This window comes from Hemitrygon akajei, chromosome 26 (genome assembly GCF_048418815.1).
Source record: "Hemitrygon akajei chromosome 26, sHemAka1.3, whole genome shotgun sequence".
NCBI lineage: Eukaryota > Metazoa > Chordata > Chondrichthyes > Myliobatiformes > Dasyatidae > Hemitrygon > Hemitrygon akajei.
In genome coordinates, this window is record NC_133149.1 from 14446729 (window position 1) to 14474272 (window position 27544).

The window sequence follows — 27544 nt, forward strand, 5'->3', positions numbered from 1 at the left end:
GCAGCCATTTTACTGACTGCATCACTGTGCTACTCTAAAACTCTTAGCTTTTCCAATCACTGTTGATAGATGCTAGAACCAGGATTTGACTCCAAGGAGGGACGCATCACCTGCACAGTCAGGTGATGTTGTCCTGTAATTGGTGATGTCCTGGATGCCCTTCCATATGCGATGACACAACCGTGGTGGGTCTCATCAGCAAGAACGACGAGTCAGCTTACAGAGAGGAGGTGCAGCGGCTAACGGACTGGTGCAGAGCCAACAACCTGTCTCTGAATGTCAACAAAAGAGATAGTTGCTGACTTCAGGAGGGCACAGAGTGACCACTCCCCGCTGAACATCGACGGCTCCTCAGTAGAGATCGTTAAGAGCACCAAATTTCTTGGTGTTCACCTGGCGGAGAATCTCACAGGGTCCCTTAACACCAGCTCCATAGCAAAGAAAGCCCAGCAGTGTCTCTACTTTCTGCGAAGGCTGAGGAAAGTCCATCTCCCACCCCCCCACCCCCCATCCTCAACACATTCTACAGGGGTTGTATTGAGAGCATCCTGAGCAGCTGCATCACTGCCTGATTCGGGAATTGCTCCATCTCGGATCGCAAGACCCTGCAGCGGATAGTGAGGTCAGTTGAGAAGATCATCGGGGTCTCTCTTCCTGCCATCACAGACATTTACACAACACGCTGCATCCGCAAAGGAAACATCATTATAAAGGACCCCATGCACCCCTCATACAATCTCTTCTCCCTCCTGCCGTTTGGGAAAAGGCTCCAAAGCATTCAGGCTCTCACGACCAGACTATGTAACAGTTTCTTCCCCCAAGCTATCAGACTCCTCAATACCCAGAGCCTGGACTGACACCTTGCCCTATTGCCCTGTTTATTATTTATTGTAATGCCTGCGCTGTTTTTGTGCACTTTATACAGTCCTGGGTAGGCCTGTAGACTAGTGTAGCTTTCTCTGTGTTGTTTTTTTACGTAGTTCAGTCTAGTTTTTGTACTGTGTCATGTAACACCATGGTCCTGAAAAAACGTCTCATTTTTACTATGTACCATACCAGCAGTTATGGTCGAAATGACAATAAAAGTGACTTGACTTGACTAAGCCAAACAGCAGCAGGTGAAAATGATCAGCCTCAAGGTAGCTGCAAGTTGATAAGATGTTAAATAAGGCACATGACATGCCTGCCTTTATTAGTTACAGCAATGAGTTCAAGAGTCAAGAAGCTATGTTGCAGCTTTATACAACTCTAGTGAGGCCACATTTGGAATAATGAATTTCCAATTCTGTTTGCCCCATTATAGGAAGGATGTGGAAGCTTTGGAGAGGGTGCAGAAGAACTTTACCAGTATGCTACCTGGATTAAAGGGCATATGCTAAATGAGAGGTTGGACAAAGTTGGGCTGTTTTCTCTGGACCAGTAGAAGCTAAGGGGAGAGTGGATTGTTTATAATATGAAAAGCATAGATAGTTAAGCTAGTATCTTTCTCTCCCCACCCCCGAGTGGAAATGTCTAATCTGAGGGAATTCATTTAAGGTGGGGGCAGGGGGTGGAGTTCAAAGGAAATATGCAGGACAAGCTTTTGTTTCACCTTGAGAGTGATGGGTGTGTGGAATGCACTGCCAGGAGTAGTGGTGTGGGCAAATATGACAGAGGCATTCAAGAAGCTCAAGGCAGATTAATATGCAGAGAATAGAAGGATATGGACAGTGTGTAGGCAGAAGTGTAAACACAAAAATACAACTGCAGATGCTATGGATCAAAGAATACGTACACGACGCTGGAAGAACTCAGCAGTTCAGGCAGCATCTGTGAGAAAAGAGTAGCCAACGTTTCGGGCCAAGACCCTTCATCAGGAATGGGGTCCTCTTCATCAGGAATGGAATGCCCATTCCTGATGAAGGGTCTCGGCCCGAAACGTTGGCTACTCTTTTCTCACAGATGCTCCCTCTACAATGGTGTTCTATGTTCTATAGCAGAGTTACCATTTAGAGGTGTAAGTGCTGAGACTTTGTCAAGGAAGACGGTGATAATGTATAGCAACAGCAAGGCAGGACAAGGTTTGAACTTTTACTTTCCTCTGCATTCTTTGGCTTGAGAGATGGCAGTCAGCAGTCAACTAATTCTCCTCTAGGATGGGATGATGAAGAAATTTCCAGCAACTCTTGGGGAAATATGTCTAGGGGAAGTATGCCCAGCTGCAGCTTCTAACTGACCGCATGTAGCAGCTGGACTCACTCTGCACTGCTGAGATCATCATGGACAGGAGGCTGAATGAGATGATCATGTCAAAGGTAGAGGCAATGGGTATTTGGGAGAACATCAGGAAAAGCAAAGAAGTATACAGAGACTGCAGGATTCCCCAAGACCATTCACCGCAGTAAGACGTTTGTTGTTTGCGATATTGTTGGTGGGGAGAACGCCTTTTCAGAGGAAAGCTACATCAGCTGCCGCCAAGTATCTGGCACAATGACAGGCTCTGATGCACAGTAGGAGAGGGTGGAGTGCAAAACAGCTATAGAGATGGGAAACTGGACATTAAGGGGACAGATAGAAGATTCTGTGGCTGTGAATGAGATTCCAGGATAAATAGTGTCAGGGCCACATATTTTGAGTGATTATGGAATCATAGAAGAGTACAGCGCAAAAGCAGGCCCTTCGGCTCATCTAATCCATGCTGAAACCAAAAGAAAAAGGCTACTCCACACATAAAATGCTGGAGGAACTTAGTAGGCCAGGCAGCATCGAAGGAAAAAAGTACAGTCAATGTTTCGGGCTGAAACCCTTTGGCAGGACTGGAGAAAAAAAACTGAGAAATAGATTGAAAAGGTGGGGGGAGGGGAGAGAAACCTAAAACCTGGAGGGAGAGGGATGAAGTAAAGAGCTGGGAAGAAGGGGGGAGGAGCACCAGAGGGAGGCGATGGGTGGGCAAGGAGATAAGGTGAAAGAGGGAAAAGGGGATGGGAAATGGGGAAGGAGGGGACTTTCACCCAATGGTGATTCAGGACCATAGCCCTCCATATCCCTACCATCCATTTGCCTATCCAAACTTCACTTAAAAACTAAAATTGAGCTCTTGCTTGTACCACTTGTGCTGGCAGCTTGTTCCACACTTGCACAACCCTCTGAGTGAAGAAGTTTCTCATGTTTCCCTTAAACTTTTCACCTTTCACCCTTAACCCATGATCTTGGTTGTAGTCCCACTCAACTTCAGTGGAAAAGCCTGCTTGCATTTACCTTATCTATATCCCTCACTTTTGTTTACCCCTATCAAATCCTCTTTCAATCTTCCGGTTGCAGAACATAAGTGGGAGGTTGAGCAGCCAAGAATCATTGTGAATATTAGTACTAACACACAGATAGGAAAGAGGATGAGGTGCTACAGAGTAAATATAGGGAATTAGGTGGAAGGCTAAAAAACAGGAGCTCCAGAACTGTGATTTCCAGATGACTCCTTGTGCCATGTGTAACAAGAGTAGAGATAGCAGGGTTGGGAAAATGAATGGATGGCTGAAGTGTTAGTGCAGGCCAGAGGGAATCAGTTTATTGGAACAGTGGGATCACTTCCAGGGCAGAAGTGGCCTGTATAAGATGGGATGGGTTGCATCTTAACTGGAGGGGACCAACATCCTGGCGGAGAGATTAACTTGAGCTAGAGTGGTGGGGAGGTTTGCTAGAACTACAGTTACAGGTACAGTATATTTGTTATTTGGTATGGTTTAAACTAATCTGGCTCAACCTTTCTCCATAACTCAGTCCCTTAAATCCTGGAAACATCCTCACAAATGTACTGCCAGGGAAAGCAGTAGAGACAGATACAATAGCAAAGTTCAAGAGGCATTTAGATATATGATGCTACAGGGAATGGAGGACATGGACCATGCTTCAGACTCAATGGCCCAAATGGCCTAATTATGCTCCTATGTCTTATGGTCTATTATGCAGGCTGATGGGATTAGTTCAAACTGGCATCATGATTGGCACAGATATTGTAAGATGAAGGGCCTGTTCCTGTGCTATAACAAGCAATTCAGATGAACGCAGGGCATAGATTGGAATGTGGGATTATGACATGAAAGAAACACAGCTGAAAAATTATCAGGGCTGCAGGCCAATATTTCAGAGTACAAGTGCTTCTGGCGTGACAGATGTGGAGGTAAGAGAGAAGGAACTACTGAACAGAGAGAACATCACAGCAATATCTAATACTTAACTTGACAGATGTACAAGATGATAAGAGGCAAATACTGAGTGGATAGCCAAAGACTTTTTGCCAGGACAGAGCATAATTTTAAGGTGACTGGAGAAAAGTATGGGGGAAGGATGTTGAAAGTACGTCTTTTAGTATCTGCCTCTACCACCACCCTTGGCAGAAGAGTCAGTAAGGGGATACTTGTGAAACACTGACCACAATTCTATAAATTACAAGGTGATTATGGAAAATGACTCTAGATGTTGGAATCTGGTACAACAGACAGTAAACGGTAAGGTACTCAGGAATTAAACTGATAAAAGGGGGAGGGGGGGGGAAACTAGAATCTAGATGCATTGTTGCCTGAAATAGCATCTAACATGCTTACCTTCATGGGTCAGGGCATAGAATATAAAAGTTGGAATATTGCAACACCATAAGACACGGGAGTAGAATTAGGCCATTTGGCCCACTGAGTCTGCTCCACCATTTAATCGTGGCTGATCCTTATTTCCCCTCTCCTCAGCCCCACTCCCTGTAACCTACGTCCCATCTTGTAGTTCTTGTAGTTCTGATTGCCACACTATAGCAAAAAAAATGTGGTTTGGTTGTACTGGAAAGAGCAGAGGAGATTCACCAGGATGTTACCTGGATTGGAGGACCTTAGCTATGGGGAGAGACTGGATAGGCCAGGCTTGCTTATCTTGGAGAAAAAGAGGCAAAAGGATGACCTGGAAGAAAATAAAAATAAGAGAAACACCATCTTCTTCCATTGGCAGGAGTATCAAAAGCAAAATGATAGGTTTAAGATGGGAGGAAGGAATTTTAAAGGGAATCTAAGGAGTTATTTTTTTGTTTACACGGAGAGTGCTTGATATCTGATAACTGCCAGAAGTGGTGGTGGAGTCAGATAGAATTACTGTGTTTAAGAAGCATTTGCTATTTTGGGTGTGTATTGCTTTGGATTTCCAGCATTTGCAGATTTTCTTGTGTTTATGAAAACCCATTTGGCCTGATATTTTGCTATCCCAATGATTTATCCATATCCCTTCATATCCTCTTTGCTTCTTCTTTCCCATGGATCTTTGTGTTATCAATAAAGATTGAAACACTTTTGGTGTCCTAATCCATGTCATTGATAAAAATTGTATCAAATTGCAACCGGAGCCGAACATCATCTTAACTGCATTGTCATTAGTTTCAAATCATGAAATTAGTGTGACTTTATTACTTAATGGATACAAAAATCACAAACATCCTTTCTGCAAAAGGTAAATTCTAATTTTTATTCATTTCAAAGCAGTCTGTTAGTTGTTATCTGTCTGTGAACACTACTTCAATAATTTGAAGTCACCACGTTTTGTTGTAGGTATCAGTTGCTGGGTTTTTCTCGGTACACATCAAGAATCACACACAATTAATCAATCTGTAACGTTATCTCAGTTTTTCCATTTCCACTGACACTGATGACCTGCTATTTCTAGCATTCTCTTTTATTACAGATTTCTAGCAATTGTCATGTTCTTATCCTGCAGATCCAGCATCTACAAGCGTCTATGTCCTCAATCATTTCCTTTTATTTATGTCACCTCAAGTGGATAACCTGCAATTACAAAACCCTTCACTGCCATTTCTCAACCAGCAACTCTGCCACTCAATTTCTTTTTCCTCATGTTCTCATGGACTTCCTTTTCTGCAACATAAAATGTTTGTTTTATGTTTCTACTCACAGCCCCCCCACCCTGCTCTCGTAACTACACCCCTCCCACATCTGAAACCACCACGGTGGGCTTCACAGCTGAACAGGTGAGAAGACAGCTGAAACATCTCCACCCAAGCAAGGCTGCAGGCCCGGATGGTGTCAGCCCCAGGGTGCTCAAAGCCTGTGCCCCCCAGCTACGTGGAGTACTTCACCATGTCTTCAACCTGAGCTTGAGTCTCCAGAGGGTTCCTGTGCTGTCGAAGACGTCCTGCCTCGTCCCTGTACCGAAGGCGCCGCGCCCCAGTGGCTCCAATGACTACAGACCAATGGCATTGACCTCCCACATCATGAAGACCCTGGAGAGACTTGTTCTAGAGCAGCTCCGGCCTATGGTTAGGCCAAACTTAGACCCCCTCCAGTTCGCCTATCAGCCCCGACTAGGAGTTGAGGATGCCATCGTATACCTGCTGAACTGTGTCTACGCCCACCTGGACAAGCCAGCGAGCACTGTGAGGGTCATGTTTTTTGACTTCTCCAGTGCGTTCAACACCATCCGCCCTGTTCTGCTGGGTGGGAAGCTGACAGTGATGCAGGTGGATGCTTCCCTGGTGTCATGGATTATTGATTACCTGACTGGCAGACCACAGTACGTGCGCTTGCAACACTGTGTCAGACAGAGTGGTCAGCAGCACTGGGGCTCCACAGGGGACTGTCCTGTCTCCCTTTCTCTTCACCATCTACACCTCGGACTTCAACTACTGCACAGAGTCTTGCTATCTTCAGAAGTTTTCTGATGACTCTGCCATAGTTGGATGCATCAGCAAGGGAAATGAGGCTGAGTACAGGGCAACAATGGGAAACTTTGTCACATGGTGCGAGCAGAATCATCTGCAGCTTAATGTGAAAAAGACTAAGGAGCTGGTGGTGGACCTGAGGAGGGCTAAGGCACCGGGGACCCCTGTTTCCATCCAAGGGGTCAGTATGGACATGGTGGAGGATTACAAATACCTGGGGATACGAATTGACAATAAACTGGACTGGTCAAAGAACACTGAGGCTGTCTACAAGAAGGGTCAGAGCCCTCTCTATTTCCTGAAGAGAATGAGGTCCTTTAACATCTGCCGGACGATGCTCAGGATGTTCTACGAGTCTCTGGTGGCCAGTGCTATCATGTTTGCTGTTGTGTGCTGGGGCAGCAGGCTGAGGGTAGCAGACACCAACAGAATCAACGAACTCATTTGTAAGGCCATTGATGTTGTTGGGGTGGAACTGGACTCTCTGACGGTGGTGTCTGAAAAGAGGATGCTGTCCAAGTTGCATGCCATCTTGGACAATGACTCCCATCCACTCCATAATGTACTGGTTAGGCACAGGAGTACATTCAGCCAGAGACTCATTCCACCGAGATATAACACTGAGCGTCATAGGAAGTCATTCCTGCCTGTGGCCATCAAACTTTACAACTCCTCCCTTGGAGTGTCAGACACCCTGAGCCAATAGTCTGGTCCTGGACTTATTTCCACTTGGCATGATTAACTTATTATTATTTAATTATTTATGGTTTTATATTGCTATATTTCTACACTATTCTTGGTTGGTGTGGCTGTAACGAAACCCAATTTCCCTCGGGATCAATAAAGTATGTCTGTCTGTCTTGTTTTCTGATCAGTCCTGGTCCAAATTACATTTGCTGAAACATTTATTGTTTCTCTCTCCAGAGTTTATCTCTCAAACTGTTGAATATTTCTAGATTTTTCTGACTCTATTTCCAGTATCTGAAGTTTTTTATATGATTTTCAATTACATTTTACACTAGTCTGTCCAAAATTACTAACTATCAGTGACTCAATTAAATTTGATTCAAATCATTGAACAACCCAACAAATGAAAACAGCAAATGTTAACAAGCTCAGGCAACACCTTTGTAAAGAGTTTTAGGTTGAAGTTCTTTCCTCAGAACATGATCAGTTTCTGATCATTAACACGTTGTTGCTCTGTGTGAGATTTTGTTATGACAAAAATTAACTGTCTCCCACAACTTTAAAAGCGTTGATTGCATGCAAAACACTTTAGGACATCACTAAGTTAAGAATTTAACAATATAAATGTGATTCCTTTTTATCCACGCCCATTAATATTAGAAAAAAAATCAGTTTCAAAATAGTTTTGTTAAACTGCAGATGCTGGAAGCTATATAAAAATAGAAAATGCTGGAGAACTCAGCCAGTCAAGCAGTATCCGAGGAAAGAGAAAACAGTTAATGCTCTAGGTCAGAAACTACTTCCTTAGAACTGAGGCCTTTTCACAGTTCTGAAAAAATATCTTTGGGAAACTCCCCCCCCCCCCCCGCCCCCCACACACAAACACTGCTTGACCAGCTGAGTTCCTTCAGCATTTTCCACTTATGTATCTATTGCAAAACTTCAAAATAGACAATTGTTAGAAGCTAAATATGATTGCCGTTCTTTAATTCCTTCCAGAGTCCAAGGAAAGCTCCGACTTTTGACTGATGGAAACTATGACAGTAGAATACAGAATTAACCAGAAACATTAAGGAAGTTGCTGGTAGAATGCAAGAGAAACCAGATTGCTTATTGTGAAGATCTACTTAAATGGTAACTGAATAATGCCAGCACAGGGAACAAAATGATTTAACAGATATACATGTCAAAGAGCCAGACAAATGTTTGCCAGGTCTGTCTGCAGTCCTCCCATCACACTACTGCATTTGGTTCTTACCGCTTTAGCAACCGTCTGCCAGGACTGGTGACTCTGACACTCATCCATTTGTTCTTTGCGGAAGAACCGGCATTTTTCTGAAACAAGTAGCACATCGCTCACAAACTCACCTACTGAAGAAACAAAATAATTGAATCTGTATTAAAAGTTTCCAGAAGGAACGATAGAGACTATTTTTCAAACACCCAAGAATATCACACATTGAGTAGATTTGTCAAGGATTTTGAAACTCCATGGTTACATGCATCCGTAATTTCAACACCTTTGGGGTGCTAATTGAAAATCTCTTTGATGAGTGACACGGGCATGTTAAATTCACACAGCCTACCTCTGTGGTGTAAGATTCAATGAAATTCCAACCTCAACAATTTGGCTTCTGAAAAGAAGTTTCTCTAAATCCAGATTACAAATTTAGATAAAATTTAGAGATTTTATTAAAACATATAAACAAGGATTTTGATGCTCTTTAAAATCAACTGGCTTTTGTGTGTTAAAACCCATAACTCGCCAAATGGCGAGCAGACACAGCATAAAATGCATGGCTTGTCACAGGACCATCCTGCTTATCTTGTCCACATTAACCAAAAATTAAGGCATTTAGATTACTCTTACTTCCCTGCTATTGGTCTCATCAAGCTACTTTTCAAACGTGCTCAGAACATATGCCTCCACACCCATTCAGGTCACAAGACCAGATCTCTAGCACTCTGTCAAATTTCTCCTCCATGCTTCCCCCCCCCCCCCCGCCCCCATCCCCTCCATTCCTTCTAACAATGAAACTACACCACTCCTCACCCAATATAGTGACGTCTATACCAAAGGGGTCTTTCCTGTTCATCTGGCAGTTAAGTAACTTAGGAAGAGTTAAAATAATGACCAAAGTTTATATATGATTTTGAACAATCTTAGACCAAGTTCTTACATCTAAGCAAAGTTCAAAATAAAATTTATTATCTGAGTACATATATGTCACCACAACCCTGAGATTCTTTTTCTTGCAGGCATACAACAAAGCTATAGAATAGTAACTATAAACAGGATCAATGAAAGAGCAAGAGCATAGAAGACAACAAACTGTGCAAATGCAAATATAAATCAATAGAAATAAATAACGAAGGCATGAAATAACAAGATAATAGAAACCTTAAAGTGAGTTCATTGGCTGTGGGAATACCAGAAATAGAATGAGTGTAGGTATCCTCTTTTGTTTAAGAGCCCGATAGTTGAGGGCTAGCAACTGTTCTTGAATCTGGTGGTACAAGTCCTGAGGCACTTATACCTTCGACCTGATGGCAGCAGTGAGAAAAGAGCATGGTCTTTGTGGTGAGGATCCTTCGTGATGGATGCTGCTTTTCTATGGCTACATTTCATGGAGATGTGCTCAATGGTTGGGAGGGTTTTACCCATGATGTAGGGCAGAATCCACTACCTTCAGTAGAATTTTCCACTCAAAAGACATTGGTGTTCCCATACCAGGCCATAACGCAGCCCGCCAGTACACTTTCCACCACACATCTATAGACATTTGCCAAGGGTTTTGATGTCATGCCGAATCACTGTAGCCTTCCAAGGAAGTAGAGGCGCTGTCATGCTTTCTTTGTAATTACATTTATATAATGGGTTCTCTGAGATAGTGACACTCAAATTTAAAGTTACTGACCCTCTCCACCTCTGATCCTTTGATGAGTACTGGCTCATGGATCTTTGGTTTCCCACTCTTGAAGTCTGCAATCAGTTCCTTGGTCTTGCTGACATTGAATGAGAGGTTGTTATTATGAACCACTCAGCCAAATTTTCTATCTTCCACCTATATGCTGATTCATCACCACCTCTGATACAGCCCACAACAGTGCCGTCATCAGCAAACTTGAATACGGTATTGAAGCTGTACTTAACTACAGTCATAGGTGTAAATCGAGTAGAGCAGGGGCTAAGCACACAGCCCTGTGGTGCACCTGTGTGGATGGAGACTGTGAAGTTGTTTTTGCCAATCGAAAATGACCGGGGTCTGCAAGTGAGGAAATCCAGGATCCAATTACACAGGGGGCCATTGAGACCCAGGTCTTGGAGTTTACTGATTAGTTTTGAGGGGATGACAGTGTTAAATGCCAAGCTGTAATCGATAAAGAGCATCCAGATGGCTGCACCTTTGCTGTCCAGATGTTCCAGGGTAACGTGAAGAGCCAATAAGATGGCAACTTCTGTGGACCTATTGTTCTGGTAGGCAAATTGAAGCGGATCCAAGTTGCCACTCAAACAGAAGCTGATATGTTTCAACACCAACCTCTCAAAACACTTCATCACTGTGGATGTAAGTGCCACTGGGCACAAGACAATGAAAAATGGCATTAGGCGCCAGATGGCTATGGGAGATACAGAAACTATGACACAATGGTTAGGCCTAGGTTTGATCAATGTAGGCCCAAATTTTTACTGATGCACCAAAGAAAGCATACCTAACAAACTTCCTAATGAACAGACCTCAGATAGTCAGAATGCACAACCACTCCTCCCCCCCCCCATCACCCTAACACGGGTGCCCCCCCCCCCGGGGCTGTGTGATGAGCCCACTGCTGTGCACTCTGTTCACACATGACTGCATGGCCAAACACCTGAGCAACTACACCATCAGGTTCATCAATTATATGAAAATGGTGGGGTTTATCACCCTCAACGATGAGAAGGCCTACAGAGAAGAGGTCGAAAAGCTTGAGGTCTGGTAGCAGGTACGTAACCTTTTTCTTAATGTCAACAAGACAAAGGAGATAGGAGACTTCAGGAGAACTTGCACCACTCACGATCCCCTCCATACTTAAATCTGGATGCATAATGCCTTGGTATTGCAACTACTCTGCACGTGACTGGAAGAAACTGCAGAGTTGTGGACATGGCTCAGCACATCACGGAAACCAGCCTCGACTCTGTGCACTTGTCTGTGCTTCTTGCTGCCTCAGTAAAGCAGCTAACATAATCAAAGATCCCACCTATCTTAGACATTCTCTCTTCTCTCCTCTTCCACTGGGCAGAAGAGATACAAACGTCTGAAAGCACATCACCTGGCTCAAAGACAGCTTCTACCCCACTGTTATAATGATACCCTCATACAGTAAGATGGATTTTTGACTTCACAATCTACCTCACTTTGATCGTGCACCTTATTGTTTACCTGCATTGCACTTGGTAGCTGTTACACTTCTTTCTGCAGTCTATTGTTTTACCTTGTTCTACCTACCTCAAGACACTGTGTAATGATTTAATCTGTATGAACAGTATGTAGTTCAAGGTTTTCACATGAGACAATAATGAAACAATGCCAATTATATGTTATATTTCTTCCTCCATTTCACTTGCCTACTAAGTGTCTGCTGGGTAGATGACCCAACTGATGAGATTAATCCATGACCACTAGTCTTAATCCAGGTGATAAATGTTGCTCTTTCATGTGCAATTTTCTTGCTCAATTATACTGTCATTCAATTCTGAGCAACCCAGAGACCCAAGCCAGAGATTTGCACTGGATCAGGGCAGCATAGTGGCACAGCTGGTAGAGCTGCTGCCTCATAGCACCAAAGAACCAGGTTTAATATTGACCTGCTTGGGTGAGGTTTGTATGTGCTCCCTTGGTTTCTTCCAGGCGTTCTTGCTTTCCTCACACACCCCAAAGACATGGAAGTTGGCGTCCTCTGTAATGCCCAATGTAAATTGCTTCTGTTGTGGTAGAATTGGGGGGGGGGGGGGGGGGGAGGAGAGACCTGTTTCTGTTCTACATCTCTCTCTGATTTGAAGACTAGACTCATAAAACTGTGCAGTACTGTAGGGAACCTGAGATCCTGACCTATTCTTTCAGGTAAACAAACAAGCTCCATGGCAGAATTTAGAGATTATTCCCTTGTCAAACATTTTTAATCCTCATATCATAAACAAGAAGTTATTTGTGGGAATGTAATTCAAAGCACCACTTACAACCCAACACACATACATATGGGAAACAAGAACAGAGAACTAGCCCAAGAACAATATCACTGTGAAGAAACACATCACTGAACTGAACTGATCGTTCCATTCACCATAAAAAAGATATGAAAGGGAAGGCTTCAAATGTATTAGGAGCAGCTCAAAATGAAATCTAACAGATTGCAAAGCAGCACCAGCAAGTGATGGGTATCAGTTTGTCAGAGCAACCAGCTGCCCTGTGACACATGAAATGTCAGCAGTACACACATTGTAGCAAAAAAAAGGGGGGAAGAAACATTATTACATCTTCCACCCCAATATTTCTCAGCATGTATTCCATCATTCCCATCCATCAGCTCAGTCATCCATCTCAGGGAATAAAGTAAGGAGAAAGGAGAATCAGGAAATGAAACACATGACTTGTGAACTGAGTGTAAAAACACAAGTAGAAAGATAAAACAATGTAACCTCCTCAGCCTAATCTCAAAGTTCAAAGTACATTTATTATCAATGTATACATTACCCAGCCTTGAGATTGGCTTCTTACAGGCAGCCACAAAACAAGAAACCCAAAAGAACCCAATTTAAAAAAAGACCAACAAATACCCCATGAGCAGAGAGAAAAAAAACAAATCATGCTAACAATAAAAGTAAGCAAATAGCATTCAGAATGCTATAACCCTAATCTTATCCTCCTGTGATTAAACTCTTAAAGAGAGTTCATGTAGAATAAAAATGAACTTTTGATCTCTCAACCTACGTCAAGGCCCTATTGCTTTATTTGTTCTGCATTGTACTGCACCCCAATCATGCTACCATATTCAACATTCTGGTATTTCTTTTCCTTTTGCACTAGCAAAAGTACTTATGTTTGGAAAGATCTTTCTGGAAGGGGTTTCTGGCCTCTAGGGGTGCAGTTTTGTTTTGTATGAATATCACTTCCTGTATGTAAGCTGCTTCTTATATAATTTCCTGCGTGGGTTAACTTGGATTTCATTTTGAAGCACGATGGAAAGATGTCTATTTCCAACCACTGTTTATTTGTCCTTGAAAAAGCAGTATGTGAGTATTAAGTTTTGTTAATATTCATGTACATTTAAGTAGATAGATTTTGAAGGAAGTATTGTTTATCTCTTGTTAAGATACATTGCGCCATGAGTTTACTCCTGTTTACATGGCATAGTTATGGAGCACTGATTGCAAGAATAATCAACAGTGTTAGTGTATTCAGGTGTGTGGTAATCCTGTACTGACTTTAATGTGTATTTTACTTAACTTACTGCAGTTTCACAACTAAGATTTCATTAAAAATCCTGAAGGAACCTTCCGTCTTGAGTGACTTTTGAGAAAGCATTGAACTCACTGCATAGATTTGTATATACATACTGTGAGGGGAGTAGAGTAAAAAGATAACTCGTCTTCAAACTTGACGTTTCGGGCCGAGACGTCGACAGCGCTTCTCCCTATAGATGCTGCCTGGCCTGCTGTGTTCCATCAGCATTTTGTGTGTGTTGTTGTTTAAAACTGGAGTAGAAAACTCTTATCATGAACTCCTGTCCATAAGAAACCTCACCCCTTCAAGAAGTGCAGAGGTTTCAGAGAAAAAACGTTTGTAAACCAGTGACGCTTTCCAAAGAAGCACTCAATATTTTCAAATGTTCTTCAGCAGAGCACCAAGCAAAAGACCGTGAAGCTAACATACATTGCACTGAGTGCAACAGTGACCAGCACACATCAGCACTTCATCCAGACAGCTATGCAGAACACAGCGGGAGCTAGCTGAGCATCCATCAAATGTAGCTACTTCCTCATGTACAAAGGTATGCAGGGAAGGCTTCCAAGGTAAATCCTGCTCTAAAATGTTGAGTGAACATCTATCCGATAGGACAACCTGAGTAAAAATTAAAGGCGTATGTGATATTAGATGATTACAGCAATGTGTCATTGGCAAAAATCACCATAGTTCAACATATTCAGTATTCAAAGTTTTGTTTCCCATACACTCTAAAGGCATGTCCTGGAACATTAGCAGTTGCTGGAAGAAAACCCAGTGGATTTGTCATGGAGTCAATGAGAGAGTAGGTCTGCTTACCTTAACCAACCCTCAGAGAGTGTGACCATATTCCCAACTGGGATGAAATCCAAATTCCTGAAGATGCACACGGTCATTCACATCTTAAGGACACAGCTGGTTAGATTCCCCCACTTGACTCCTCTGCTGAGATTCGCCTGTTGCTTTGCAGAGACACCATCTGCGCACATATGATATGTGAACGGCACATTGCACCTTATGCCTAACGAGCGGACCTGGGGTGGGGGAGGGGTGTTGGTCACAGTGGGTGAAGTCTGCCTTAATGGTGCTCATCAGCCCACTGTACGTTTAAGACTAGTGTCCTGGAAAACAGATGCCCAACTCATCTCAGACCCTGTGAGAGTAGAATCTATATGAAAGAGAAGAATGTAGGCAAGCAGACCAAACGCCCTGAAATATCTCTGCTCCACCAGATTTAGGCAAGCTATGGTTTTCTGTCACTCAGAAGATGATTATAAGCTGGCACCTTCATTTGCAGATGAGGTCTTCCTTCAAATCATGAACAAAGAGTTTAGCAAAGACAAATCAATCAGTTGGGTAGCTCCTCTTCCTTACCACTCTCCATGGCAACTATTAAATAACAGAGAGCAGGCCCTTTGTCAACTCATGTCCTTCAGTTGCACATTCAGAAGGAAACCAGAAATGAAAGGTCATTATGTGGAGTTCATGGAGAGACTCCACAGGAACAATCATGCTGACCTAACTACTCCACCGGATCCCAACAAAGAAAACTGGTATTTGCCCAACTTCAGCGTTTACCACCCCCAAGACCCACACAAATACCAATTGTCTTTGACTCAAGTGTGCAGCTCAAAGGCATATCAGTGAACAACATGCTCTTGTGGGGTCCAGACCTCGATAAGTCTGCTCAGGGACCTCATGCACTCCAGAACTGAGTCCATCGCAGTAATGACACACATTGAACCATAACTTCCCCATTTTCTGTGTCATACCCCAAACTTCCCCTTTTCTTTGTCCTTCACACTACTTTTCTTACTATAGCTTCAGTTCTTTTATATTGTATGAAAGATGAGTAGGAGTAACACTGCCTAACTTTCCCAAAACCTTTATTCCACTCCTTCACAGCTCTTTTATATTCTTCTGTCCACCAGGGAACAGCTCTCCTTTTATTATCTCCTAACAATCTGAAAATTGATTCCTCAGCTATTGAGTTGAATACAGAGCACAAGGTATTATTACTCAGCTTGATATCCTCCAAAACCAGGAAATCTACTTTCACATTCATCCTAATTTACTTTTTAAAATTCCATCTGGGGATACGAGATCCTTTTCTCCATACACATTTATTCCCATTGTACAGATAATCGGGAAATGATCACTCCCAATTGGTGTATATTATACACTTCCCAGTTCCACACCTTTGCTATATCCTCAGATATCAGTGTAAGATTGAAAGCAGAAACAGTAGATTTATCTTTGTATTCCTATCATCATTCAAGCACACCAAACACTTATCCAGAAATTCTTCCACCACTGTCCCATTCACATTTGTGTTCCAACAATCCCGCATTGTACTATGAGCATTAGAACACCCACACCATATAACCTTATTTTTCCTATTTCCACCCACACAAACAGGCAAGGGTTATAAATATTTATTATCTGTACTTCACGATTCTTTCCCCAAATTTCAACGACAATTGACTCAAAGAACCCCAATCTCCTAACCTGTGTACTATCCCACTTAGACAAAGATAGCCACTCCTCCTTCATTGCCCATTTTTTAATATCAACATAACCTTGTATCTTAAAATTTGGACAGATTTCAATCAGGTTTCATCGACATTTATAACATCAAAATTATTTGGTAAATCTTCAGAGATTACCCCCCAAAGCCACTGTCATTCAATATAATTTCTTTGTGTTACTTTCCCTCCTCATACACCTTTGAATTACAAAGCTTTCCCGCATCTCTTACTAGCTTTACAAAATACTAAGAGTGCCTTGTCTCTTAAAACTTTTGCATCCACAATATCTCCCAATATTTTTTTTTCAAATCCTTAGCCTAATTGGATTGATATCAGAAACAGGGGCACATTCAAAACCTCCATTCCTTCTTTTACTTAACTCCAGCCCAGTGAACACAACCCCTGTCCCACAACTTCTACTACAACTCTTAAAGTTTTATGGTGGTTGGCAAAACAGCTTTAAGGCACACTAACACCACCTTCTGAACTGGAGCGTGGGTCATGATATCTAAATCCTATATATTTATATTTGTATGAAAAAGACCTGTATTCTTAAAGAACTGCACTATTTACTTAAAGCAATAATCCTGTGATCTTTTCTGCAAAATATTGTTAATGTTAAATTGCATTTTATTCTGTGATAATTTTAAAATCAACCATCCCCTCTCTTGATTATATCTTGGGACTCCTCACTAGTATACGCTCGACTGTTTCTTGTTGATTACACCAACACCTCCCATTATTGTATTTCTTCATTAAAAACAATGTACTATTTAACCCTGTGTGTCCAAACCTCAATCTCAAATATTATCACCTCCTCCCTCCTGCATTCCTCGACCATCCCACTTCTTTCTAAATATCAAAGATGTCTTCCTGTTCTCCCTTCACCCTACTGTACTCTCCACATGCTTTTTGATTTTATTTTAATAATGTTTTTCGTTTCTCCTTTACTGTAATTTATTTGAATGCCCACTTCTACTCGTCTAGTTGCCGCCTTTGCTAACTTGCTCATTCCCACAAATACCAACATGTGCTGAAATCCACAGAAAACGCATCCAGAGTCACATCATTTTAAGTCTAAATAAGGTTTGTTTTATCTCACACGTAATGTCTGGTCTTGCCTCTGAATGCAAATCTTTTAGATTCCTGATTGTTGTGCCTGAATCAGACAATATTACAACTCGCATCGGTCTCACTTTCTCCACCCACTGCAAAGCTAATATCCAGCTGAGATTTCCCCTGTATACACTGAGAAATCATCATTTATCCTCACCTGCTTGTTCATGTTAAAACCAGGCGCTACCAATCCTACCCCTCATCTCCTACTACCATTTTTGAACCATCTGTGTATATTTGTAAATATCCATAATTATTATTATTTACCCAAGATTCAACTATATCTTGATTTAAAATCATTTCTCTATTTTTCTGCCTCCTTTTGAATAATTGAAGATCCGTCTCTGGTGCATCACACAGTCATGGAGGTGGCCCAGGAAAAGGCACTGTAGCACTCACTAATTCCTGTCATTTCCGCTTTTCCTTCCATAGTCCATGAAAACTTCTGATTTTCTTTCTTTCCTTTTCCCAGCATGGATCTAAAAGCTGTTTTGTTGGATGATCTTCTCCATGCTCTTGGAGGTTTACCCAGTATGTTAACACAAGCTGTGTCCTTCTCAGTTCCAGAGGTGTCTCTCCCAACTCCACCTGCATTGCCACCACTGGTATTACCCTTACTGTCCCACTGATTAACCTTAGTGCTTGACTTTGAATTGTATCCAGTTTCTTGAGCATACTGTGTGATACTGATCCATATAGCATAGTGTGAGAGTGAGAGTGAGATATATTTCCAATCGGCTCCCCACTCCTTTCTTATTAAACACATTTAGCACTTTCTTACTTTTCATTATTATTTCCAAAATATGAGTTGACCATGTGAGTCTTTTATCAAACCAAATTCCTAAAAATTAAGATATCCACACTTTCTATTTCTCTACCATAAAGTTTTAGTTTTAAGTGTTGTTCTGTCCTCTTCCTGGTCATAGAGTCACAGAAAACTACAGTATAGAAACAGATCCTTTGGCTCATCTAGTCCATGCCGAAACCACTTAAACTACCTACTCCCATCAATCTGTACCTGGACCACAGTGATCCATAATCCTACTATCCATGTGCTATCGAAACTTCTCTTAAACATTGAAATTGAGCTCACATGCACCACTTGTGCTGGCAGCTCATTCCACACTCTCATGACCCTCTTGGTGAAAAAGTTTCCCCTCATGTTCCTCTTAAACTTTCCACCTTTCACCCTTAACCCATTTAGTACCACCCAACATCAATGGAAAAAGCCTTCTTGCATTTACCCTATCTATACCCTTCATAATTTAGTATATCAAGTCTTCTCTCAATCTTTGACGTTCTAAAGAATAGTCCGAACCTACTCAGTCTTTTCCTGTAACCCAGGTCTTCCAGATCCAGCAACATCCTTGTAAATTCTCTGCACTCTTTCAAACTTATTTACATCTTTCCTGTAGGTAGGTAACCAAAACTGCACACAATACTCCAAATAAGGCCTCATCAACATCTTTTACAACTTCAACATAACATCCCATCTTCTGTACTCAGTGCATTAATTTATGAAGGCCAATGTGCCTCTTTTTACACCCTATCTACCTGTGACGTCACTTTCAACAAATTATGGACCTGTACACCCAGATATACAGGTTCTATCACACTCCTCAGTGTCCTACCGTTCACTGAGTAAGATCTATGGTGGTTGGTCCTACCAAAGTGCAACATCCGCACTTGTCTGCATTAATTTCGAGCTGCCATTTCTCAACTGGTGCAGATCCCTCTGCAAGCCATGGTAGTCTTCCTCACTGTCTACTACACCTCCAATCTTGATGTTATCTGCAAATTTGCTGATCCAGTTGCATTATCATCCAGATCATTGATATAGATGACAAACACCCATTACAAATCCCTGCGGCACACCATTAGTTGCAGGCCTCCAGTCAGAGGCAACCATCTGCTACCAATCTCTGGTTTCTCCCACAAAGCCAATGTCTAATTCAATTTACTACCTCAATTCAATACCGAATGACTGAACATTCTTGATCAGCCTCCCATGTGAGACCTTGTCAAATGCCTTACTAAAGTCCATGTAGACAACATTCACTGCCTTACCTTCATCCACTTTCCTGGTAACTTCCTTGAAAAACTCTAAGATTGGTTAAACATCACCTACCACACATGAGGCCACACTGATAATCAGTCCATGTCTATCCAAATACATTTATATCCAGTTCCTTAGAATACCTTCCAATAACTTTCCCACAACTGATATCAGAGTCATCAGCCTACTTTCTGTTCAGAGCCTTTTTTAAACAGCGAAACAACATTGGCTACCCTCCAATCCTCTGGTCCCTCTCCTGTTGCTAAGGATGATTTAAATATCTCTGCTTGGGGCCCAGTAACTTCTGCACTTGCCTCCCGTAGGGTCTGTGGGAACACCTTGTCAGGCCCTGGGGATTTTATTTACCCTGATGTGCCTCAGGGTAACATACACCACCTCCTCTGTAATCTATACAGGGTCCATGAAGTTGATGCCACTTTACCTCACTTCTATAGACTGTCCATCTCCTGAGTAAATACAGATGCAAAGAATTCACTTAAGACCTTCCCCCATCTGGTTTGGATCCACACATGGATTATCATTCTGGTCTTCCAGAGGAGCAATTTTGTCCCTTGCAATCCTGTTGCACTTTACACAACTGTAGAATCCCTTAGGATTCTCTTTCACCTTGTCTGCTCGAGCAACTTCATGCCTTCTTTTAGCCTTCCTGATTTCTTTCTTGCATATTCTCCTGTATTTCTTGCACTCCATAGGCACCTCATTTGTTTCTACTTACCTGCTATGCACCTCCTTTTATTCTCTTAATCCGGGCCTCAATATCTCTTGAAAACCAAGGTTTCCTACACTTGGTATCTTTACCTTTTATTCTGATAGGCACATACAAGCTTTCTACTCTCAAAATTTCATTTTTGGAGGCCTCCCACTTTCCAAGCACACCTTTACCAGAAAACAGCCTGTCCCAATCCACACTTGCCAGATCATTTCTGATACCATCAAAATTGGCCTTTCTCCAATTGGGAATCTCAATCTGCAGACCAGACCTATTTCTTTGTACATTTACTTTGAAGCTAATGGCATTGTGATCACTGGATGCAAAGTGTTCCCCTACACAAACTTCTGTCACCTGCCCTGTCTTATTCCCTAATAACAGATCATGTATCCCATATGCTCTCATTGGGACTTCTATGTAACAATTAAGGAAACTGTCCTGAACACATTTGAGAAACTCTGTCCCATCTATTCCTTTTAGAGTATGGGATCCCAGTCAAGATGTGGAAAGTTAAAATCACCTGCTATAACAACCTTGCGTTTCTGTGAAAAACATTACTTTGGATTTCTCTGCTGAAAATCTAAATCCTCATTTTAATGCCCAATCTTCCATCTTAACTACGAGAGGTGATTGATAAGTTTGTGGCCTAAAGTAGGAGTCAATTTTAGAAAACCTAGCACATTTATTTTTCAACATAGTCCCCTCCTACATTTACACACACAGTCCAGTGGTCATGGAGTTTATGGATCCCTTCTTTGTAGAAGTGGTCCACAGCAGGGATGATTGATAAGTTTGTAGCCTAAAGTAGAAGGAGATGAGGTATACAGCTCTCGTTACATGCAAGTGCTGTTCAACTCTGAGTGAAAATGTTAATAACGCATCTCCTTCTACCTTAGGCCACAAACTTATCAATCACCCCATGCTGTGGACTGCTTCTGGAGGTCCAAGATGCCGACTTCTACAGAGAAGGGATCCGTATGCTCCATGACCGCTGGACTAAGTGTGTAAATGTGGGAAAAATAAATGTGCTAGTTCTTCTAAGGCCACGAACTTATCAATCACCCCCCCACGTATTGTCCTTGAAGTTTATTATAAATTCCACAGTCCCACCCCCTTTCCACATCAGTCCATCATCCTTAAATAATGATTCTCCAATACTACTTTTATATCAGAAAATACCGTTGCAAGAAAAAGTTTGCAATTACCTGTTTTTCTGCCTTAATTATTCATAAAATGTGGTCTGATCTTTATCCAAGTCACAATAATAGACAAACACAATCTACCTAAACAAGTAACGCACAATTGTACTTCTTCTCACCAATACTGAGTACACCATTCAAACAATCACAGTCTAGGTTAAAAAATGTATGTAAACCTCTAGGGTAATGCCTTCTACAAAAGCTGTTTGGTGTTCCAGTCAACGAGATGAGATTGGATGTGTGGGTTGCAGAGGTGTCCTACCCTATATAAAAAAAGACACATAAAGTCAGTTTACTGACAGAGCCTGGTCTTCTCAAGAAAGGTCTGTTTATGTGCTTCATGCCTCAATCAAAGCAACTTTCAGAAGACCTTAGAAGAAGAATTGTAGAGATGCATGAAGCTGGAAAAGGCTACAAAAGCATTTCTAAAGACCCGAGTGTTTATCAGTCCACAGTAAGAGAAATTGTCTGCAAATGGAGGAAATTCAGTACTGTTGCTACTCTCCCTAGGAGTGGGCATCCTACAATAATCACACCAAGAGCACAACATGCAATGCCGAAGGAGATGAAAATGAACCCAAGGGTAACAGTAAGAGACCTTCAGAAATCTCTAGAGCTTGCTAAAGTCTCTGTTCAAGTATTCTGTATAAGAAAAACACTGAACAAGAATGGTGCTCCTGGAAGGACAACACAGAGGAAACAGCTGCTCTCCAATAATGAAAAACATTGCTGCACATCTTTAGTTTGCAAAAAAACACCTGGCGGGGTTATTGCTGCTAAAGGAGATTCTACCAGTTATTAAATACAAGGGTTCACACACTTTTTCCAGCCTGGACTGTGAATGATTAAGCAACGTGTTCAATAAAGACAAAGTACAACTGCTCATGTTATTAGTTTAGGCAGATTCTGTTCATCTATTATTGTGACTTAGAAGAAGATAAGACCACATTTTATATGTAATTGAGGCAGAAAACCAGATAATTGCGAAGGGTTGACAAACTTTTTCTTGCAACTGTATTTATAGCAAATAATAATGGACTAACAACACTTCCCTGCAGGGTTCCATTTTCCACAATCTGTTTGACATAGATTTCCTTACTTGCACCATGATAGATCTACCAATTAAAACATCTTTTATCCAGTTTAACATTCAATCTCTAATTCCCAATTTATACAATTTGATGACCAAACATTCTTTCCACATCATATCATATGCTTTCTCTACATCAGAAAAGACTGCTTTCTCTGTCCAATTGAGCCCTCCTCACCCCATGTTCTGGACATAAAACTGTCCCCTTCCTCTCCTAAACCCACTCTGATATTTCAAAATACCCCATTTTGTTTCAATGTAAAATGTCAATCTCTTATTAATCAATTTTCGGTGGTTTTACATAAATGTGAGGTCTATAATTTGCTGGATTATTAGGATTTTTGCCTGGTTTACATATCAGAACTGTGTTTGCTTCTTTCCATGCTTTACGTACTTTTCCTTTTCCCCAGAACTTGTTAAATAACGTTAAAATGACTTCCTCACTCAAATTAGATAACAAAACTTACCTGATCCTTCTCAGGGGATGTTTTCTTTACTTTTCCCAAGAACTGTCATGGTGAACGTCACATTTAATGCACCCTCAAATTTTCCATCTGTTTCTAATGTTTCCAAGTTCTCTCATAATGTTTCCTTGTAACCCAGGTCTTTGTGTATCCCCTTTAACTTTCTAAATGCTCTATTACAATGTCTTATTGCTTCCCCACAATGGTACCATTTTCTTTTAGGCCCTATTCCATTTCCTTGGTATACTTATTGTTGCCGTTGTCATTATCCGTTCTACAATCTTGTCACATAAAAGATCCACATCCTGATTGACCTCAATATTCTGTCATTGCTAATCACTTATTTCTTTAAACTTTCCTCCTTTTCACATAGCTGGTGTTCCAGTATACTTCCTGATCTATCACTATTTCTGTTCCTCTTCTACATAATGATCACTACCTATTGCAGTTTCCTTCAAAACCTCCCATCAACACTTTCCTGCTAAAGGTCCATAACTAATGTTAAATCAATAGCTGATTCAGAACAAGCGTTAAAATTTACTCTTGTCTCACTTCCAACATTTATACTGTACACACCAGATTTTCCTTTTCCACGAGTTCCTCTATCACTGCTTCATTAATGTCATCATGCTCCTCCACAATGTGCTGTGTGCATTAAAACCCCCACACCAAACTGCATTTCCCTGGGTACCAATTTGCTCCAGTAAACCTATTTCTATTTTTAAACAAGGATTAGAGATATTAATGATTTTAACTGTACCTTCCTTTGTCCATTCTTTGGTTACTAGGTGCTCCAGTTCTTCTTTCTTTTGTTCTCTATATTGTAAACCCCTTTTAACAAAAGTTGCACACCCACCCCCTCTCCTATTTTGTGCACTATCATAACCATTAATTACAAAATCTAGTGTTGGCTTAAGCCATGTTTCTTGCACACATATCACATCTGGTTTCTCAGCAAAATCCCTCACATAACTCAAATTCCTGTCCTTTAGCTATTAAACTTCTGGCATTCTACTGAATAATTAACAGGATTAGTATGTTACCTTGTAAATAAACCTCAAGACTTGGATCATTCCAATTCATTTTTCCTGCACTTTCTCACATGATAGCTCTCTCGTATACTAAAACCTCACTGCTGCCTTCACTATCACTTTTATCTTTTCCATTTCAGTTTTTGCCTGCTTGGAACAATTCATAACATTTGTCATGAATAATTTTAATTGATTTGCACTAATCGCTGATGTTGAATTATTTCACTGACCGAGGCTTGTATTTGCATCTGAATCATTTCCTTCTTTAACTCTTCTCTTAGTACCTTCATTGCCTTGTCCCTTTGATGCAGCAGCAGCCAAATTAGTGGCACCATGACCAGCTGAGGCTCAGCAGGAAGGGTAAAGTCAGGCAGAGCAATCATGATAGGAGCCTCAATAGTTACAGGGTCAAACAGGAGATTCCATGGCTGTGAAAGATTTGTCAGGATGATGTGTGGCATCCTGGGTATGTGGATACCAGGGTCAGGGATGTCTCAGAGTAGTTGCAGAATATTTTCAAGGGGAAGGGTGAGCATCCAGGTTGTGACACATATTGGCACCAATGACATGGAGAAAGAGAAGGGGTCCTGTGCAGTGAAGAAAAATACTGAAAAACAGGACCTCAAGGTAGCATTCTCTGGATTACTCATGGTGCCACGTGTTAGGTCAGGAAAAGAAAGGTAGAACAGATAGATGTGTAACTGAAGAACTGGTGCAGAGCGCAAGGTTTCAGGTCCTTGGGTAATCAGAACCTCTTCTGGGGCAAGAGGGATTGGACAGGCTAGATGCAGGAAAACTGTTTCCGATGTTGGGGAAGTCCAGAACGAGGGGTCACAGTTTAAGGATAAAGGGGAAGCCTTTTAGGACCGAGATGAGGAAAAACTTCTTCACACAGAGAGTGGTGAATCTGTGGAATTCTCTGTCACAGTAAACAGTTGAGGCTGGTTCATTGGCTATACTTAAGAGGAAGTTAGATATGGCCCTTGTGGCTAAAGGGATCAGGGGATATGGAGAGAAAGCAGGTACAGAGTTCTGAGTTGGATGATCAGCCATGATCATACTGAATGGCGGTGCAGGCTCGAAGGGCCAAATGGCCTACTCCTGCACCTATTTTCTATGTTTCTATGTACAAGAGGGACAGGTTGCACCTGAACTGGAAGGGAACCAATATCTTGAACAGGTTTGTTAGTGTTGCATAGGAGGATTTAAACTGGTTTTGCAATGGGATGGAGAACCAGAGCACCAGGTCAAAGTGGAGGGATTGAGAGGAAGCTAGACATCATAACCAGTAAGAACAGGTAGGAGCATATATTAACAGACACGATGGGATAGATGGGTTGAAGTATGTTTATTTTAATGCTAGGAGTATGATGGCCAAGGATGATGAACTTAGAGCAGAACGTGGGGCAGAACATGTTACGAGAGTACTAGGCAGGAACTGAAAGAGTAAATTGGGTGGGAATAGCTGCTTTTGGACAAGGCCACATCTGACACATGGAGGGTGTTTAGAGATCAACTGCACAGAGTACAGGACAGATATATTCCAGTCAGAAGGAGCAACAAGGATGGCAAGGTAAGGGAACCTTGAGAGGTGGTGAATTTAGTCAAGAAGAAAAAGGAAGAACATGTAAGGTTTAGGAAGCAACTATCAAATGGTGCTTGGATTATACAGCAGCCAGAAAATAACTCAAAAAAGGAATAAGTGGAGCCAGGAAGGGCCATTAAAACTCATTGGCAAGTAGGATCATAGAAAATCCCAAGACATTCATACATACAATATATTAAGAGGATATCAGGGAAGAGGTTGCAATTCTCAAGTATAAATGAGAATTGTTTAGAAGTGGACAAAGTGGGTGAGGACCAAAATGAGAACTTTGCATAGATGTTTGCCAAGGAGAAGGATGTGGAAGATATGGAGGACTGTATAGACTGTACTAATTTACTAGGTATTGTGAGATAGGGAGGGAGAATTGGATTTCTTGCAGAACATAAAGGTGGATAAGTGAATATATCCTGGGTTGAGAGGTAAGAGATGAGATTGTTGGACCCTACCAATATCTTTGTGTCATCTCTTGCTGCAGGTTAGGTCTGGGAGAACTGGCAAGTAGCTAATGCTGCATTATTCAATGGAAATAGGGATAACCCTGTAGACTCTAGACTGGTGAGTCTCACATCAATGGCAGGAAAGTTATTGGAGAAGATTCTTAGGGAAAGGATTTATGAGCAGTTGGAAAAGCAGAACCTAATTAAAGACAGGCAGCACAACTTTGTGTGGAGCGTCAAGCCTTATAACTTGATTACAAGTTCCTCGAAGATGACTGATGAAGGTAGAAATGTGGATACTGTCCGGGTAGATTTTAAATGTTTTACAAGGTCCCTCATGGGAGCCTTATCCAGAAGATAGATACATGGGAATCCACAGGGACTTGGGCATTTCGATTTAGAACTGACTTGCCCACAGAAGAAAGGGTAGTGGTCAATGTTACTTGCTTTTGCTGGAGGTTTGTGACTAGTGTTCCACAAGGATCCATACTGGGATCTCTGTGATACATACGAATCCATTCACCTAGATTTTCATCCAGGTCATTTATAAGTTTTCAGATGATGAGATTGGTGGTGTCGTGGCTCATGTAGAAGACTGGCAAAGGATAAAACAGGATATCGATCAATTGCAGATATGGGCAGAGAAATGGCAGATGGTGTTCAACCTGGCCAAATGGAAGTGTTCCACTTTAGATGATCAAATGCCAGGGGACAGAACACTTAATGGCAAGACCCTGAACGGTGATATACACAGGGATCTTGGGGGTCCAGGTTTGTAATTCCCAAGTGGCTACACAGGGTAATAATGAAGGCATATGGCATGCTTGCCTTCCTTAGTTGAGGAATTGAGTTCAATAGTCAAAGTTTAGTTGCAGCTTTAGACAGACCTCTCGTTAGGATGCATTTTGAGTACGACATTCATTTCTGGTCACCCCATTAAAGGGATGCCATTGAGGTATTAGAGAGGATACAGAAGCAGATTACCAGGATGCTACCTGGATTAGAGGGCATGCGGTAAAAGGAAAGGTTGGATAAACTTGTGTTGTTTACTCTAGAGTGTCAGAGGTCGAGAGGAGACCTGATGAGATTTATAAGATTGAGGTATAGGTAAAGTAGACAGCTGGCATCTTTTCCCCAGGGTCAATGTCCACTATAGTAGGGCATGAATTTAAAGTGAGAGGGGGGAAAATTCAAGAGGTGCACATGGCAGGCTTTTTGTTCTTACATAGAGTGGTTTCATGATTTAAACATTTATTTTTTTCCCCTTTCTCATTTGATAATATATTTTTCTTTGGTTTCCAATTTTTCTTTAAAAATTTAAGGGCAGGGCCAAGGGTGATAGTGTTGATAGATATGATAGAAATGATTACAAGGCTCTTCAATGGGTACATGAATGTGGAGAGAATGCAGGAATATGAATATGTAGT

At 41.6% G+C, this 27544-nt stretch overlaps 1 protein-coding gene across 5 annotated transcripts in view; it reads right to left on the reverse strand.

The window, feature by feature from the left end:
* aplp2 (amyloid beta (A4) precursor-like protein 2) overlaps positions 1-27544 on the reverse strand; it is a 139699-nt gene that overhangs the window by 72266 nt on the left and 39889 nt on the right. For all 5 annotated transcript variants that reach the window (XM_073029601.1, XM_073029604.1, XM_073029602.1 and 2 more), the window contains exon 4: positions 8634-8746. In XM_073029601.1, coding sequence (XP_072885702.1) covers positions 8634-8746 — 113 coding nt within the window. The remainder of the gene's footprint in view (positions 1-8633; positions 8747-27544) is intronic.